At 41.9% G+C, this 19,943-nt stretch overlaps 1 protein-coding gene across 1 annotated transcript in view; it reads left to right on the plus strand.

Annotated features, from left to right (window-relative positions):
• The first annotated feature begins 5,901 nt into the window (after positions 1-5,901).
• The window catches only part of SP3 (Sp3 transcription factor), a 34,060-nt gene continuing 20,018 nt past the window's right edge, over positions 5,902-19,943 (plus strand). The window contains exons 1-4 of the mRNA XM_054381220.1: positions 5,902-5,908; positions 6,231-6,355; positions 6,536-6,649; positions 16,328-17,690. Coding sequence (XP_054237195.1) covers positions 5,902-5,908; positions 6,231-6,355; positions 6,536-6,649; positions 16,328-17,690 — 1,609 coding nt within the window. The remainder of the gene's footprint in view (positions 5,909-6,230; positions 6,356-6,535; positions 6,650-16,327; positions 17,691-19,943) is intronic.

A 19,943-nucleotide genomic window follows, 5' to 3' on the forward strand; every position in this document is an offset into this window, starting at 1 on the left:
ATGCAGAGCTTGGACAGACTTTCTGTCATCTCTGTTCTTTCAAGATCTGTCATCTGTGTTGGTAGAGAGTTACAAGCCTTTAGATTTGTGCACTGACTGGGTTACTAGACTACTTATACTCAGGTTGCTCTCTCTGACTACGTTGCATAAAGTAGACAAGGGCATAAAGTGTGTGGAACTGGCATGTTCTTGCTGTGAATGCTGTCCTGCCCATTAATATGCTAGGTCTTTCCTGATCCCAGCTTCCACTGGATGTAAGCAGATAGTGGAACCAAGTATCTCTCCTGCTAACCGCTGGATCCAGGTACCACAAATTTCTTTGACCTCTCTTTAATCGAGTTGATTCAGGCAGACACCAGTTTTTTAGAATTGCCTTCCCATTTAAAGCAGAAAAATTGCTCTTTTAAAATCCAATTTAACTTTTAGTAAGTATTATTTGTCTTATATGTGGATACCTTCACACTTACTCAGACAATTATACAAATGCCTTGGTAATTCAGATGCTCTCAAGTACTGTTTGTGCTCCTCCAGAGGCTCAGAATTGCAGGCTACCAACAGGAACTTTATACAAACACAGCCAAAAGCAAGTTCCTGTGCAGCTAGCAAGCTTGACACCCTGAATTAATCTATTTGCTAATGCTGAAGGGAGTCTTACCTCTCCCATGCATGGAGCCCTGTCCCCCATACTGTGTCTAGTTTGACTCAATATGCGGGGAGCAGTTTTTTGCAGGGATTGTTTTCTGGCAGTTGTGCAAGTTGATTAAATTATAGCAAGGTGAACAAGCTATTAGGTTGGCTCAGCTTCTTCTGGTCAAACCACACCTACTGCTCAAGCCTGCTCCCGCCTTGCAAAATTTGTGCTCTCATAGCCACTCACCTCAGCATAAGGAAGTGCTTTATGGGGGATGATGACATGATGCCAGCCAACATTTTTGTCTGACCACTGCTGCTTCCTTGATTTTACACCAGGTAAGGCTTCATTTCTCTCTTGATTTCTGAAGAGATGAAATCAAGTCATGCAACTATCTCCAGCTACTATGTGCTGACTCAAGAAACTTCACAATACAACCACCCGTCTGTCCTGCCTGTGGCCCTAGGTAAAGACCTCCCAGTATTCTTGAGCAAACGAGCAGAAATTAAGAGTGTGATGTCTAGGACTAGTGACTAGATTCCTTTTCTTGTCTCCTAAGACTTAAATAAATGGGAAAGGAAGGACTAAATTCAGAATGAAGTTGCATTCTACTAAGTTTAATAGATCTGATTCAAAACCTTGTAGTTATCTTGGTTTTTGTAGCACCAAATAAATATTTGGCCATTACAAACCAAAACATACAGTCCTCCAGGGCATACTGAAATTGTAAATAGATGAGTAAAGTAAAAGAAGGTACTTCAAATTCAGAAGGGTACCTCCTCTGAATTGTTGGCTTTTGTGTTCTAGTTACTTTTTCAGGCATGAGATTTACAGATAATTCTGCTTGTTGTCCCTCCAGTAAAGGCTGTATTTTAAGGTAGCTTGTTCAATCAAATCCCTACTGGTTCTTCAATGTAATTTTAAACCCATCTTTTTAAACGAACAGAATCTGAGTCTTCCCAGTGCTACAGAGCACACCACAGCAGAAAGCACTCCCCCTCATCTTGTCCAGCTGCATTCTTGGCTTCAGCACGGCAAAAAAACCCACTTTACAGAGGAACAGAGTAACATGCATGTCAAAAGTGAACAGGACAACATACCGACAACCCTCAAATAATACGCCTCTCTAAATAAATGCAGGGTTACCAATAGCAGGAAACACTAAACACAGACATAGTATGTCATAACTCAGAAATTTCAAAGGAGTATATTGACAGAAAAGATACTTCCAAGTATAGCAGGCACTGTATTGGATGGAAGTTGTTAGGTGACGTACTTCCTTCTGAATTTGTACTGAACTGATATCCCCACAGAGACTGAGCTCCAAGACTTAAACCAATGAGATACAAGTTACAGTGGCCAAATGTGGTGTTGAGCTTACAACTTAACTACAGGCTAGATATCAAGTTTTAGTATTCTTTCCAATTCGCCATCTTGAGCTTTCAAAACCTTCCCTGAAGTTTCAACATAGGCTGGTACACATCACTCCCTCTCCTGAACTCTACTGCTACTTTGTGCAAAGGGTGCATCTCAGTTCTGAAAATAGCTGTATTTTGGTGGCTGGAGGAGGTATTCTTAGATTGGTGTTGCTTTCTCTGTATCTACACGGCTCAAACTACAAAACATTTTCAGCAAATGGATTGAGAATTCATCCCAGGACCTGTAGTTTACCACAAGCAGCCCAGAAGCAGGTGGCAAGAGCTTAAAGAGACAAGGCTCTTCAATAATAAACTGGTCATGGTTAGTTTATTCAGATCACATACTGATACAGTACATCTGGTGGGTAATCTTAAGAAAGTGGAAACAATGGCTCTTCTAATTGGGCATGGAGCTCAGCCTCTGTGGGGAAATCGGCACAGTACTAACTCAGTAGAAAGACCACCACCTACCAGACAGAACTTCCATCCAGTATGGATACAATGATCTCCCTGATCATCCAGGATTTTTCTAGTGAACGTCTTGATTCTGGTACACTGATAACTAAAAAGCTACAAATAATGTTTGTTCTCATTTCCTTTTTTCCTTCGATTTTTTAGCTTTTTGTGTTCTTAATGTCCACTGGGGAGTGGTAAAAAAAACACACTTTATTATTACCAATCAGTTTCTATGTGACATTTCTGAGTAAGCGTCTTCTTTATACCTCTAATAACAGCATACCTTTGTTGTACCTCTGTTGTAATCTGTCTTAATAGTACATGTTTTAATAGTCTATTAATAATTCTATGATGGTTTGCTTCTTTTCTAATTTTAATGTAGTATTACCAATGTCCAGATTATTTTAGGCACTTGACTAGAAAAAAACGTTGGTCAGCTAGTGTTGTGAAGCTTATTTACATGCAAGTTTTATTGCACTGAAAAACTCTTTAATAATGGTATTTCAAATCATCCTGTCCCAAAGCACTGCAGTTAGGTCTCAAGCCTGCAATCAGACCCATACACATGAAGTACTCTACTGACAACACCTCGATGAAATCACAGAGCTCTCAACATACATCCAAATATATAAGACCACCTTTCATAGTTTAAATCTCAAACAACATAATCTTCCTAAACCAAAGTGCCACTGATGGATGTTTGGCAATACCCTGATAATCAGAAAGGGCCAGTTTTTTAATATAATTCCCACGTTCCCAGCACATGAACAGGAATTTCTTTTGTTATACATTAATCTCGACATGAACCACTTTCTAGGTTACTGGAAGTCTAAATTCACCTGTAACAGTTCTGGTTCAAGGATGACATGGATTTCACTAACAACTTCTGATACTGCAAAACAAATTGAAGACTTTATACCAGCTGCAGATTTTTAGATACTTCAGTAGTCTTGTGGAGAACATAATCTTGTTATGTATTTATATTGACTCATTTTTGAAGGTTGTGTATTTTAGCTTTTACTGGCTAAAAATAATTTCTCATATTATTATGCCAAAATATATGTGAATTTTGTTCCTAATTAGAACATTTGTTTTTCATACTGTTCCAGTATTAAAATAAAAATAGCAACATAAGTTTCTCCTTTATGGCTATGTTATTTAACATGCCAGCAACTGGTTCTAAAGTAGAATGACAAGAGACTATGTAAACAAATATTAACATTTTAAAAACAGAAATGGGGTTTATGGTTGTTTGTTGTTGTTTTAACTACCCTGGAAAAAAACCAAATTGTGATAAACTGCTTTGGCTTTAATTTATAACTTACTATTAAAGTCACCTGAAGGCACTGTTCATGTGCTGACTAAAAGTAAATGGGCTTAAAGACTACACGCTACATTGTAAGGGCAGTCTTTCAATGACAGAGAAGATACTGCAGTCTTACTCCCCCACAACTTTCTGATATTAAATTCACATTTTCTAACTGAGTTTTTATTTCTCTTGGGCAACAGGTTCTACGCTAAGCCTGGGCAGTTACTACATGGTCATAGTGTTGGACTTATTAAAAAGCACTGTTTATTCTCTCTGCTCAGACAGGATGCTGAAAATCCTGACCATATTTCTGGGTTTCCTAAATTACTAACTCCTCCGCGGGGTTTAGCTGGGTAGCCTGACTTCCCATGCTCAGCACAGCTACAAACATATGAGATGATGCTCACTGTATCTCCTAGGTTATTCTCAATGACAGTTACAGTAAATATTTTAACAACAAACCAGTTTTCTCAGTCCAATGCTTTTTCAGCCTCATTCACTGACTCCCTAGAACAGCACATGAAAGGTAACAAAACCCCCTAATTGATCGGGGGAGTTTACACTGGTTAAAATCACTGCCCTGGCCTGTGCATTGCCCTATCACACTGCATGTCATTTGGATGCAATGAAAGCTGAAGTTTTCCCCTTTACAGGAATCTTTCAAAAGCTACATAGATTAGCAAATAAAATAGGCCCTACTAATACTCATTTTTAACACCAGATGCTTGTATAACACTTTAAACATAATTTGTGCCTTAGTTTAGCAAGCCAACAGCTCCCAGTTTCCTTTGTGTTGCGTAAGGTGACATGGACGCTGAGGGTAATCATAGTAATTTCCCTTAACATGACTAAAATAAAACCTGCTGGCATAAACGCTTGATTTCTGCTGCGGTTTGGCTCCCCAGATAAGAGCAAAGCATTCTGTTTTTGTTGACACTGCTGTTGGAAGGATGTGTCACGCTAAAATCTCAGTGGTGGCCATATCCTCAATGGGTTTTATTCTACAGAATAGGCAAACCAGCTTTTTCGATTTAGCGCGCCCCGGTCACCCAGGTGCGAGCCGGCGACGGCCAAAACGCTTATGCAACAGCCCACGGGGTCGGCCATTGAGGTGTGGCTCCTGGGGCCGTACCACGGCCGTCCGGAGGCAGGCGCTGACCTGGACCCTCGGTCTCACAGGAGAGGGGCGGCCTGCCCTGTGGGCTCCAGCACTCGGCGGTGGTGCAATGCTGCTGCCAGGCAGGCCTTGCCCAGGCGGGCGGGCTCCCTTGGGGCTAGCGGGCACAAAGCGCGGCGGCATCCGCGGCGGCTCGCCGAGCATAACTCAGCCGCCGTCCGGACCAGTGGCTGTCGCCAGCCGGCAGTGACACCCACATCAGACTGATTTCAAACGAGCTCGGCTTCAGCCCGGCGCCTCCGGGGCACACGCGCACCGCGCCGTCTGCGCGGCAGGGGGACACGGCCCGGGGGGTCGGGGGGGTGGCGAGCGCCACCGCCGCGCAGCTGTGCCTCTGCGCTGACCCCTGCGACGCGGGAGATCCGCCAGGCATCGCGGGCCGCGTCGCCGGTGTGCGGCAGCGGGAGAGCGCGGCGGCGGGGCCGCGCAGACCCGGGCCGGAGCAGGCCGCGGGCTCTCGGCGGGTCCCGCTCATTGTTCCCCGCACAAGCCTTAGCAAACAGGAAGCCGCCTCGGCATGGGGCACCCCCCCTCTCCCGCCCTTGGCGGCTGACTGGCAGGCCGGGCAGCCACTGCGAGCAGCGGCGGCGCTTCCGCGCAACCAATGAACGCGCGGGCGTAGGCGGGAGTTCCGGGCTAGCAGGCGGGCGGGCGGGCGGCGGTGTCGGCCGGGCCCCCTCTCCCGCTGCAAGCCCCACCTTTCGGCTTTCCCGCACCGTCAATCAAAATAGGAAAAAAAACCCCGGAGTAGGCTCGGGCCGCCGCCGCCGCTTCAGCCCGTGAGCACAATAAGCATGTCCCCGGCGGCAGCCGCCTAGCCCCAGCCAACAGGGCCTGTGTGCGAGCTAGCCAGCCTGCCTGCCTGCCTGCCTCCCGCCCAGACAGCCAGCCGGCCGCTCGCACTCACACCATGACCGGTACGTACGCACCGACCGAGCTGCCCCGCGGGGCTCCCTGCTCCTGCTCCGGCCCTGCGCTTCCCCGCTCCGGCCTCGGAGCGTCCGTGTGCGAGCGAGGCGAGAGCGGCACTGAGAGCAGCAGCAGGAGGAGCAGGGGGAGGAGGGAGAAGAGGGGCAGGGGCAGCAGCACGGGGAGGAGGAGGAGGAGGAGGAGGAGGGCTCCGTGCGGGAGGGCGGGGGGAGCGCTGGGGTTAGGGGGGGGAGAGGGAGGGAGGGAGAGGGAGGGGGGTGATCGCTCCCGTCAGTGACTCTCCCCTCCCCCTCCCCGCTGTGCCCGCAGCTCCCGAGAAGCCCGTGAAACAAGAGGAAATGGCTGCCTTAGACGTGGACAGCAGCAGCCACAGCGAATATCTCCAGCACGGCAACGGCGCCGCCTCGGCCTCCGCTGGGGCGGCCGCCTCCCAGGTAAGCGCAGGCCCGACCGGGCCTTTTCCCCCCTCCCCCGGGTGACACGTTGTGAGCGGGTGCGGGAGCCGGTGCCGCCGCCGCCGCCGCTTCCTGTGTGCGCGTCTGCGAGGAGCCCGGTCGCTGTCCCGCACTAACCGCCACCCACTTTTTCTCCCTGAACCCGCCCATTGTGGGTAGGACGCTCAGCCGTCACCGCTCGCTCTGCTGGCGGCCACCTGCAGCAAGATCGGCCCGCCGTCGCCGGAGGAGGATGAGGCCGCCGCCGCCGCTGCCTCTCACTCTGCCGGAGCGGTGAGTGCCCGCCCCGCCGCTCTCGCACGGCCTGCCGGGGGGAGAGACAGCACAGCCAGCCAGCCCGCCCGCCCGGGGGGAGGGACGGGACACACGGCACTGCCCGCCCGGGGGGAGGGACGATAGCAGGGCCGACCTGCCAGGAGAGGGGTCCCCGGGCTCCCCTGCCTCTCCAGGAGGAGCCGGGCTCCCGGGAGGAGGAGGGAGCCTAGCTCCCCCCTCCCCCGCCATTGGGAGCAGCGCCTTCATTTACTTTCAAAAATGGGGGGAGGCGGGAAACCTTCCTTCCCCAGCCTTGGCACCGGAGCGGCTTGCTTGGCACCCGTAAGACTGGGAGGCATCTCACCTCTACCTGAGCGCACCCTCAGTATCCTCTCCTGAGCTGTCAGCCTGGAACCGCGCACCCAGGCAGGAATACAAAATGAAGGCTGGCTGTAGGGAAAGATGTAGTTGGAAGTAAAATGGCTGTTTAGAAGCGAACGTGGTGGTGGAAAGCTGCTTCCTGTATTGACGCTGGTTTTTATAGGTGTAGTTATCATGCAGTCCCTCATATTGCAAACCGAATTTCTGTCCTTATCTTTAATGCACTGTCAGCTCTTGAAAGGAGCCTTCGTGACCTTGGAAACTTGTGTGATGAGATGGGTCTTGCAGACTAGAAACGTGTTCTTCTTGAAGCTAGTTTAGCATCTCCATAACAAAAGCTCAAGGGAACCTCACATTTTTAATTGGTGTAGCTAAACTTATCTTGTTGACATACACTCATAAAGTTAAAAGAGATGGTTCATTTCTAAATAATTGATACCTAAAAATACTGCTATATTAAAAGGGAGTTTCAAAATATATTTTAAAATAATATGATGAAGTCTTTTTGTCCTTAGTCCTTGGGGAATGGCTTATAGAACCTCTCAAGATTTTTTGGCTTTGTTTTTTTACAGAACAAGTTTTAAAACAAGCAAAAAAACCCTTTCTTTGCTTTTAAGGAACTCTAGTTTTTTAAACTTGCTGTACACAGCAGCCTCGTATGTTTTTAGGATCCTGTAAATAGGAAGAAAACCCGCAAAGCATTGTGCTGTGGGTTTGTCAGGCTTTTAACAAATATCAAAATGTTAATGATAATGTGAAGTTTACTAAATACTTAAGTGCTAAACTTTAAAATAATTCTCATCTGTACATTTCAGCTTACTTTACGTAAAGGGAAGCTGAAGTAAAATAGGTTTCCGAGGTCGAGCAGCAGGTTTTAAACTAATCACAGAGCTTGGAAATGCATTAAGATTCTGACCCCCTGAACCTGTTTATTTTCTTAAGTAGTCTGTTTTAAATTTTTTAAATTTTTTTTTCTAGATGTTAAGTGCCTGATACCTCTAATATTAGTTTCATAATACCACGTGCATACAGTGCTGAAAAACAGAATGTTGGAGCTGTCTCTTGCATCAACATACATATTGAAAAATGAATGATGCTTAAATGATACCTTGTTTTCCTATGTCCACCTTAAGATTGATCTCGTTTTAAAGCTGGAATTGTGCCTCTTGAGGATGGATTGACTGCTTAGCATGAGCAGTGCAAGGTCTGGTGGGGTACTAGAGTCTGGGTACAGGACAGGTGGTTCCTGGTATTTCACAGTTTCGAAATAATATTTGTTTATTCCTGTTAAATTAATCTGTTGTTGTGTTTAAGGGGCTTTTCAGGGCAAGGTAGAAGCAATTCAAGAGATGCCAAAATCTTAGTTAAAACTAAATATGAATATAAGCTCACTGTTTTTCATATATACAGATATGTGCCTCCTACATACTGCTGTGAGTTAGGTTATAGCATTCTGGTAATTTTATACTCCTACAACACAGTACTTGAATGATTCAGAATATTTTGGGTGGAAACTAAAAATAAATTGGAGGAGATACCTACAGTAGCTCAACTAGACACTTGAGTTAATTAAGATGACCTTAATAAAGATAGGGGAGAGAGTCAAGTCCCTGAAAAATATTTCTTGTGAAAAACAGAACATATGAAGGGATTTTATTGCAATAAAGCCTTTTTTTTCTGGTCTCCTGAGTGTAGCTTATTGGAGGGTGAAAGAAGGAGGGAGGAGCTAAAAAGGCTTAAATTGTAGGCACCTCATAACTCATATGGAAAATGAAATGTATATACAGGGACATAGTTATGTTGTCTTCCTCATGTTTGTTATGCTGATCTGTTTCCCAGGAGCATAGATGAATTCGTGTGGTATCAGTGTATGGGTGATGGTGCCTAATGTAGCCCTCTGCCACTATCTTCTATATTCAGAATGCAGTTCTGACTGCTGAATGTCTGTAGCACTCTCAGGCTGTATAAATGGATAGTAGAAGTTAAACTAGTTTTCCTTTAGAAGTGTTTGAATAGCTTGCATATATCAGGATAGTTGTGCTGTCTTTTGCGGGTTAGGTTGTTAATGGTTTACTGACATCTGCTTGGTAGGAATTGGCAAGGCTGGAGCCAGTATACTAGGCTAGCCAGACTGCATGCTGCTTTCCTGGCTGAAATAGTATGCTGCAGCTGCTCCTCAGGAGACCAGTAGTATGATTTAAAAGCAATATCAACCACAAAGCTCCCAAAGGAACACAGGGAATATTGCGTGTCTGGGATTTGGGAAAGAGCATGAGCAAATGTTGCGTTTGCTGCGATCTATTTGGTCCTGCATTGAGCCCAGGGGTTGGACCAAATGACCTTCAGAGGTCCTTTCAATCTGAAATTATTCTGAGATTCTATGTTGGTGTCTGAAACCAAGTCCGGTGTTTGAGTGGGTGCTACTTTTATGCCACTGAAAGGATTAGTGTAGAAATAGACTGAAGAAAGTGGCCAATGCTTTGTATGGAAAGTGAGTGAACTTGACAGAATTAAACTCAACCCTCTTCTCCTTTCCATGCTGTCAATGAACTGAACAGGCTGTCTCTAGTCCACAAAGTTTTCAGCTTGGCCCAGGATTCTAGTTAGAGTTATATTTACTTTTGGATGACAAGTTGCTAGCAGCCATTACTGCTGATCTCATCTTTGTGTGTTGGTGGAGACTGCAGTCTGTCAGCTTAGATTTTGACCCCATGATTTATTGTCTGTGATCATCCGATACCAGTGCTTTGTGTTCTGCCTGCTAGTGTTTGGTTTTAGGGTAGATGTCCTTGAGTTTGTGGCTTGCCTACCTGAGAATCTTTTCCTTGGTTGCCATACTGCTACATTCATGGTTGGTTCAGACACTTGCCATGGAAACTGCCTTGAATATTGCTGCCTACTGATGTGTGTGAAAGCCTTGCTGGGATGGTATGTGCTACTGCCTGACCTAGAATGACGTCTCTGGATGTCTTTCCCTCTCTTGGGAATTTAAAGTCTGAGAAGTTTCAATTTGAGTCTTGCTTTTTCACATTTATCATTGACTAATAATTCTAGTTTAAACTTTCATATTTAGAATTCTTTTAAATTTAGTTATAAATACTCTCGTTTCTTCCCAGTTTAAACATATGCAAAGATTTTAGCATTAAGCGACAAAGAGAAGCAAAACCGACTGTGGCAGAGCCTTGCAAAGCAGAGGAAACAAAAGAAGAAACAGATTCTAATGTTTAGGTCCAACAATGTCTTGATGGTCAGCAGTATGGTTGTGATGTGATCAGATGATTTTTTGAAAAGTTATGAAGTTGAGATGATTGCCAGATGTTTATGTTGTCTTACTTCATTGCAATGCAAAGCTACAGACACTCAAACTATCATGCTCTGAAGAAGGACCATTCTTATGGTTGTGCTGGGCATGACTGGGATACAGTGCAAGACTGATGGGAGTGTGGGGTGGGAGGACTGGAAGGCAGGTGAATTGAGAAAAATGGCAGGCTGGCTGAGAAAACCGTTGGCTCTGACAGCTGCCAAAGAATGGGAGCTGTCAGAGATGACTGCCCCAATTGTGGTATGTAGTTGCATCTACTGCACTGCAGACTGCACTGATTCTTTAGACTTAAAAAAAGAGAGAGAAAGAAAAAGGAAGGAAAAAAAGAAAGGAAAAAGAGAAAAAAAAAAAAAGAGGGAATGATTTATTTGTGTTGCTGCTTACCAACCATATGTGGAAAATATTTGGAGAGGTTAATAATTAGCAATGTGGGGAGGATGGATATAATTTCTCTTCTTTAGACAAAGCATTTGTTTGTATCTTTTACAAGTAAAGGTTGGAGCGTTGTAAGGCCTGCTTTGGCATATCTTGAGCTTTACAATTAAGTATTAATGCTTCACAGAACTTAGTGAAAATCTGGAATTCCAGTTTCTTTATGCCTCAGAACATTACTTCAGCCATCTGAGATGCAACTAGCTTTATCTCATGTTAGGTGGAAATAGTAATAGTACTCACAGGATAAAGGAATGTGAAGATACTTCCAATTTCATGTTTTCCACTAAGCACAAATGTGAATGAATGTAATGTGTCAGAGTTATCTATACTTCTCAGTACTTTCATCTGTATGATGGTTTTGAGGAAGCTTAAAGTTAGTCTGACATCCATTTCTTTTCCTTTATGGATGATAACACAGCTTCCTGACATTAAGTTTCTGGACATGAACAGATACACCAGAATGTGTCCAGCCACCACAGAAAAGTCTGCCTTGCTTCTTTCTGTTTCACATCTTGGCAAAATGAAAGATTTCAGGTAGAATGATGTACCTAATAGTATGTTTCCCCTGCTACTGTGCAGAAGCTCACCTTTTAAAATGTTTTTTTGAGTTTGGAATTCTGATTATGTCTTCCTAGTGCATATCAGAACCCAATGCAGAAGTTCTTTTACAGGTGCTTTAAAAAAATGTTTTTATTTCTCTTTACAGTTTTAGAGAAGCCAGAAAATACGTGTCTTAAAACATTCCATATTTAAAACCAGCATAAACCAGAAAGTTCTCTCTCTGATACTTAAGCATTAGTAAGAAATATAAGATTTCATAGAGTAGTAAGAAAAAGGTTTTCTTAAGTTGTGGAGGACAGAGTCAAAAGCCTGAATAAAGTAGTGATAAGTAATATCCCCTGCCTAACCCCATTTACCAAGCCAATATTCTCATCACCAGAGGTTAAATAAGCTTAATTTCTCCTTCCTAAATCTAGGTTGATTACTCCTGATCACCTTCTTTTTTCCTCCCTTTTTATTGTTTTTTCACCCAAGATTGTTTTCTCCATTGCCTTCCCAAACATCAAGTTGAGGCTGACTGGCTATGGGTCTTCTTTCTTGCCCTTCTTGATGACTTGGTAGAGACTTCAGGACCAAAGTTAAAGGCATGAGGAAAATGGAACCATTTCACACAAACATCTATGCAAAATTCTAGTTTGGCATGCAGTTATATAGAGATTGATACACATGCCATGTCTCATTTCTTAATACTGCAGCTTTCTTGTTTCTGCTTATGTCAGGAACACTATACTGTCTTAATCTAGGTTCTGAATTTTTAATGATTAAAAACAAGCCCTGTAAGTTTTGGGTCTAATTAATCTCGGGTGAAAAGACGTAGATGTTCTGTAAATTAAGTTTTAGTTATGTTTCACCAGATTGGAATTGTCTTTTTAAATTACATTTTAAGCAGCCCTAGATAATTCTTTTTCCCTGAAACATTCTTTGATTCTCTAAACTTTTGATTTGGGTAGCTGTATTTCTCTGCATTGAGTGCCTTCCTTGACAGAGGACTGAAACATGCAACAGAATTAATTTGCCGTAACAAGCAACTTTGTCAGCTGAACCACAGTGACTGGTGCTGAATGTGTTTTTAACCTATGGCAAGTATAAGATAGAATGTATTAGGTCATACCTTAATGAAAGAGTTGAAGTAAGTGCATTTTATCTTTCATTTGTAATGACCTAAGAATGCACAGATAGTTTACTGTACATTGGTAAACACGTGTTATTAAGCTCATGCATTAGAGCCCTAACTCTTTCATAAAAGAGCAATTTGGATGAGGCAGTGGACAATCTTCTTCATTAGGTATGTGAGTTTAAATGTTTAGGAGCTCGTGACTCATTATCTGTCTACCTCTGCTCATTTTGCTGATGCTTCTGCTCCAGACCTAAATGCAGCAGAAGTGACTTTCTGTAAAGTGCAGCAAAAAGCAGCCCACAATAGACTGGCACAGATAATCTATTTGGCAGTTCTTTAGTGATAAAATACCCATGGCTAGTGGCGTGTGTCCAGTTGATCACATTTGACTTGCTGAAATGCAGGTGCAGACAACATACACCAGTTCTTAGAGGGATGTTTCTCCCCTTTCCAGTTTTACTTTGGTGATGGTTGTTTTATTTTATTCAATCCCTCAACAAGGTTTAGACTACTTTTTAAAGGTATTTTATCTTCTGTATGTGTTTCTTTTTTTTTTAATTTTGTTTCTTTAATTTTCTCTAACAAATTGAACAAGACAATTGCTAGATTTTTATTTATTATGACCACTCATTCTTCATGGATGAGAATTTCTGCCTGGAGAGATCTCTTTATTTTATTCCCTGGAAATTATACAAGGCTTGTTAAAGAATCAAAAGACAGGCTGAATGTCATTTGTTGCTTCCACTCTTCAGTGGTACTAGACCTTTCTTTAGCTGGACATACAATTTGATTTTAATTGTTCCCATACCTTGTGCCAGCTACTCTTTGCTTCCTGTTCTCTCCTCCATGGCTGAGTAGTACTAATGCTAAACTCTCCTCAGAACTTTGTCCCTTCCTCTTCACACAGAGCCTCTGGATAACAGCTGTCCATCTGCCTCTTAAAGGAGCAGCTTTCATGTAGCTGCTGTCTGAATAGCAGATGATAAGGAAAAGAACTGTTGCTTTATCTCTACCCTCTAGGTATTTTTCATGGATGACTAACAAACTCTGATCTGTTAGTACTGTGCTGTAAAGATTAATAAGCAAGTAGAGGCTGCTGCTCAAGGATCAGTTGTAGAACTTTGAGTTACTGCAACAAAGCTTAATTGCTTGAGGATGCAGTGAAAAGTTACTATTTTTAGTAGTCTAAGAAATGTCGTAATTTCTCAGCAGACTGAGAAGGGTCTAATAGTCAGGTTTGTTATGACAGGTGATGGGTGATGGCCAGTTGAGGTTAGAGATCACCCTCAAGTACTCTTTACCATAAAGACTTTTTCATGCTTTAATACTAGTAATTTTGATAGCTGCTAGATAGCTTCTTGAAAACCTCACCCTCTTTGCCCCACCCTCCTCATGATTCATCTGGTAATGTCTGATATAGCCAGCTGTAAGAGCAACATGTGAATAACACATTTCATGTACCATGTGTAGCAGTATCTTCATATCCATGTGCATGGCTATCCTGGACTTCTCCATGGACTGACAAATGCATCTACTAAAAGAATGTTGCTCTTGAGCTAAAACCCCTACAGAGCAGGCTTTGAGGGAAGATTTCACTAGACCATGAAAAGGTGAGAAGGGATGTGTGCCCAACATGAAAAGGGCAGAGACCATTGAATCACCATGGAAATCAACATATGTTTGGTGAGAAGAATAGTATGGATCATTTCCATACCATGAAGGAAGAGAGTTCCCTTTGAACTATTTCTGTGGAGGATACTTGTATATTATGAGTAGACATAGACATACTTTTGTGTATTAGCTCAGTCCAGTTACAGCCTAAACAGTCAACATTTGCTTGTACATGGTCTTAAATCTGTGAGAAATTACCAACTTGTAATAGTTCCCATTGCTTTTTCTTTTTCTCTTGTTCTAACATAGTATCAGCACATTATGTTGCTCATTTATTTTATAATGACACACATTAAATATTTAACAATCACATTTTTGCTTTTGGTATTTTTGACTGATGCTTACCAGTAAGTCTTATGGCTCTGTTGATACTTTAGTTAGTAAGTATTTGTATACCAGTGAATTGAGTAGTTGTAAACTTTCTTGGCAGCATTTCAACAGCCAGTAAACAATATTGAACACAAGAGCATAAAGCTAATGCAGTAGGAGAAGAAAATGGAAATGTTTGCCTTTTTCTAGGTAAGATGGTGTGATTTGGAATATTGCTTTTTTTCCCTAGTCTCATAAATTATAAGATTGAAAGACTAAAGGAATTAAGAATGTTCTTTAAATGAAGGGCTAATCAGTGTAAGAGGAGAATAATAAAATGGAATATATTTCTGATCCATGAAGCATCAAGGCTGTGAAGTCAGTTTTGTTCTAACAAACTTCTGTTTTGTTCTAATAAACTTTTGTTATTAATAAACTACCTGACATATTATATATATCTTTGAGAACAAAAGGCTAGCATTCTATTTTTTTCAGTAACTACTCAGTGTATTTTTCTTATTCATGTAGCCTTGGAGCTCAGAATAGAATATGAAAGTGAAACTAGCAAAGTCCCAGCCTACACTGTGGACTAAATTCACTTGAATGCATAGCAAGTGATTAATTTAGGCTGGGTAACTGTGAGTACCATGTTAGAAAAGGATGAGCTGTGTGCTGTATTTTGCTTGTCCAGGGTTTATTTTAACGGAAGTCAGAGTGCAGCATCATAAGGAAGCTATAATACGCTCCAGTAACTTCCCTACCAGGAGTGATCGCAGGATCAGGGCAGAAAGACAAATTAGCACTTTTCTTCCTATGTCCTGAGGATTCTGCCAAATAGAAAAAAAAAATGTTTCACAGTGCTGAAGAAGTTGTAAGTCAAGCTACTTACTGCCAAAAATTAAGTTATTCCATTGGTTTTACTGTAGTGCTGTAAAACAGATAAGGGGAAGCTTAACTACATCCTTTTTAGACTGATGGTTATTTACAATAACAGGATGTTAAATCTAATTCTTAATATTCCATTCTGAAAAAGATTGCTTTGGTAAAGAAAGGTAGGTGCAGTTTGCCCTTTCTTTACTGAGTAAGAAAGACAGACATCAGTCCTTTGCTTCCCTTGATCTGTAACGATCCGGGGATCTGTTCTGAAACATTGACCTTTTCTGTTGTTCCAACTTAATGAAGATATGATTTTTTTCTTCCCTCTAACATATATGTATGACTAATCCAATAGTGATTTCAGTGTGAAAGTCCTTAATTTAGAGGCTTTCTTCCATAGGGAAACAGTAACTCAGGCAAGCATATAAATAAATACTAGGACTTTGTATTATGTGCAATTTAAACTGAGGCTATCCGTTCTTTTCAACTGTAGCATATTAGTCACCTCTTAACACTGTACTATTGGGAGTCCCAATGTGCACATCTATGCCAGGTATAGCACAGTGGAGATCCAGGCAACGCTGGCTTCATGGTGATTTCTCTGCTTCTGGAAGATAGGTACTGGGCTAGGTAGAGTGTAGCTGAGGCACAGGGTAACCTGATGATGACAGCTCCAACAGCCCCTGCCAGCTCTGTTCTTCCCACAGCCCAGGATTTGGATTGCCCAGCAGACCCCCTAAGAGAATAACCTTGCTGCTAGTCACCAAACATAGTCATGGCACAGGAGCTGTAATTGACCTGCTTGCAAGCAGTGTGCAGCTCATTACCTACAGGCTGGTTATCCTGACTTAGGCATTAGCTCACTTAACAAAATCTGTATTCCATACTTCTAATATAGTTGCTGTTGTTCGTATGGGCTACACTGCTTGGAGTTTTCTCTAGTGCTGAACTGCATAACTGTTGTAGCATATAGTCTGTATGACCCTTTTTAAAATCTTGTCTTTTCTTTTTTCTCTTTATTCAGACGGGGGATTTGGCTTCTGTGCAATTAGCAGGAACTCCAAATAGATGGGAGGTCTTATCTGCAGCTCCTGCCACTATAAAGGATGAAGCTGGTAATATAGTACAGATTCCAGGTGCTGCCACAGTAACTTCAAGTGGGCAATACGTCCTTCCTATTCAGAGTTTGCAAAATCAACAAATCTTTTCTGTTGCACCAGGATCAGATTCGTCGAATGGTACAGTGTCTAATGTACAATACCAAGTAATACCCCAGATCCAGACAGCGGATGGTCAGCAGGTTCAACTTGGCTTTGCAGCCTCCTCTGATAATAGCAGTATAAATCAAGAAACTGGGCAAATTCAGATCATTCCTGGCTCTAATCAAACCATCATTGCCTCTGGAACACCTTCAACTAATATTCAGAATATCTTGTCACAGTCTGGTCAAGTCCAGGTTCAGGGAGTTGCAATTGGTGGTTCATCTTTCCCTGGCCAAGCACAAGTGGTTGCTAATGTCCCACTTGGACTGCCAGGAAATATTACTTTTGTACCCATCAACAGTGTTGATCTAGATTCTCTGGGACTTGGTAGTGGTTCTCAAACCATGACAGCAGGCATTAATGCTGATGGGCACTTGATAAATACTGGACAGGCCATGGATAGTTCAGATACTTCTGAAAGGACTGGTGAGCAAGTTTCTCCTGAAATTACAGAAACCGCCACTGATAATGACTTATTTGTGCCAACGTCATCTTCGTCACAATTGCCTGTTACCATAGACAGTTCAAGTATATTGGAACAAAATGCAAACAATTTGACCACAACTAGTGGTCAAGTTCATAGTTCTGATCTTCAGGGAAATTACATCCAGACATCAGTTTCTGATGACACGCAGGTTCAGAATATTCAGGTGTCCACAGCACAGCCAATTGTACAACACATACAGCTTCAAGAATCTCAGCAGTCAACCAGCCAAGGCCAGATTGTACAAGGTATTACGCAACAGACAATCCACGGTGTGCAAGCAAGTCAAAGTATATCTCAACAGGCTCTTCAAAATCTTCAACTGCAGCTGAATCCTGGGACTTTTTTAATTCAGGCACAAACAGTGACCCCTTCTGGGCAGATAACCTGGCAGACATTTCAAGTTCAAGGAGTTCAGAACTTGCAGAACTTGCAAATTCAGAATGCACCTGGTCAACAAATAACTCTAACTCCTGTGCAGACTCTCACGCTTGGTCAAGTTGCAGCAGGTGGGGCGTTGACGTCAACTCCAGTTAGTTTAAGCACTGCTCAGTTGCCAAATCTACAGACAGTTACAGTAAACTCTATAGATTCTGCTGGTATTCAGCTGCATCAAGGAGAAAATGCTGGCAGTCCTGCAGGTATTTATTTCACTCTTTTTGCAGAAAATTGGTTTTTATTATTGCATGTGATTGGTTTAAATGGTGATAATTGTTACATTGTTGTCTTCCTGCAGAAGCCTACAAAATACAGTAGGGTAAACATAGTGATGATAGCTTTTATTTGAAACTGCCAGTCCAGATGCTGTAATGCAGATCATGGTCCATCCGTACTTCTTCTAGTATATGCTCCAGGAACTCCAAAATGGTCATAGTCAACAACACTTCTAATACAAAATTGATGATTGTAAGTCTTGCCATGCAGATCATCTGCATACTAAATTGAGAAAGGGAAAATAAACTACCACTCTTCTAAGAGAGCAGTATCATTAGCACACCTTGTTCTTCCTAGCCCTGAATAGATACTGTTTTCATGGGAAGTCCAAATGTATTTGTGGATAGAATTTTTTTCCCCCTGAGGTGCTGTTATTCATCTGCTTTTTTGTTCAATTCATTTCCTACTGATTTAATATCAGTGTAACTGTGATGTACAAAACCCGTGTGAGCGGAAGTGAAGCAAGCATGTAAAACCAAAATTGAGGCTGTGCTTAAGAATATATGTGAATTTCCTGTACTAGTATTTGCATTATGTTTCAGAATGTGAAATTGTGAATGATAAACTTCACAGTGTGTTTTGCCTCTGTAAGCAGAGAAGAAAGGCTGTTTTCTTAAAATAGGTGTTTCTTAATGTGAAAGAAATAAACATGCCTGTTTATTTTTGATAAACTTGATACAATGTATTCTAAATTGCAGGGCATAGCTACCTAAAAGAGATGACTGAGGTTCAAGACATTTTGCTGTGTCAGAAATCATTTAATCTCATCATTGAGGGGTTGTACCCAGGCTAGTGATGAGGAGCAGAGTGAACACTAGAGGTAATCTGGGAGGGAAATGTGTACAGGGTAGTTTGGAAATTGGTGGTTTACTATAATCATGTAATCCAAGGCTCTGGTTCATTAAGATAGCAAAGCATAAATGTTTAAATAAAACATACATGTTTTGTATTTTATGCATAAGTTTCTAGTTAATTTTCATTGGAAGTGACTTCTATATTGTGGACTTCCCAAGGCAAAGTTCCAGAACTAGATAAGCTCTTCCTTGGTTTGTAGGCAACAGCAACAGAGCACTTGCTCTGCTGTGTAATCTTGGTTTTAAAATATTCTATTTCTAGTGGTCACAGAGTCTTGGTTTGTTTTCATGACACCTTGTTAACTGTGAAGACATGAAGCATAGATAATTGGTAACAAAAAGTGCTTATTTTGTATGATAATACAGCTAAACTCACTTGTCAGAATCTAACTCTTGGAGAAAGGGCTCTGTGGTTAATAGGAAATACAAGGAGGATGAGAACTTTATTTCTGAGATTTATATTTGGTATAGGTTCATGTAGCTAATGTAACTGCTTTTAGAGTAACAGCAGAAACTTTAGAAGAAAGATGGAAAAGGAGAGTAGAACCGAAAGAAAAAAACAGATGAAAAAAGAAGTTGCCTGCTGTATATAATCATTTTTTTTGTTGACGGTCCTTGAGAGTGTCCTAATGGTAGTTCATAATAAAATGTAAGGGAGTTCCACCAAACATTCTGTAAGCATATTTTCCTGTGAGGAATTCTTCATGGAAAAAAAAGACAGTAAATGGGATATATGAAGTGTGATTAAATAGTCAGAAGCAGCAGAGGAATAGCAGAAACTATTGCCTGAAGTGAATAGGCATAAACACCTGGTTATATTAAAGATCAGGTGGAGATTCATAGTGACATTTTTCCTACTGTCAGTAAATGGACTGGAAAGTACTAAAACTGACTAAAACTAAAAATTCCCTAAATTTGGGGAGAATTTAATTGGTCCCTCCTATATGTTACTAGAAACTCACTTTTCTAAAGTAATGATCAGTGTGACACTGTTCTAACTAACGGAATCAAACTGAATCGTCTAGACTTCACCTTCATTGTCTTTTCCATATGTATCTGGTATTTCGTCTGTATCAAAGCTGTCTGAGTTAATACTTTTTCAGTGATGGTCCTCCCCTTCTTAACTCCTTACAAGATAGTGTGGTACCCTTTCTTCAAGTCAAAGAATGAATATGCAATTAAAACAGATAAAGAAATTATGTAGAAAATGTTTGCAGTCAAAAATTATTGCTCTTCTGATCTGCAGATGAGGAAATCCAGTTTAGTTTTAAACTGCAAGAGGAAGGTCTGTGGGAGGGACAGCAGAATGACAGAAGTTGAAGCTAA

Source organism: Indicator indicator, chromosome 5 (genome assembly GCF_027791375.1).
Source record: "Indicator indicator isolate 239-I01 chromosome 5, UM_Iind_1.1, whole genome shotgun sequence".
In the NCBI taxonomy this organism is placed as follows: Eukaryota; Metazoa; Chordata; class Aves; order Piciformes; family Indicatoridae; genus Indicator; species Indicator indicator.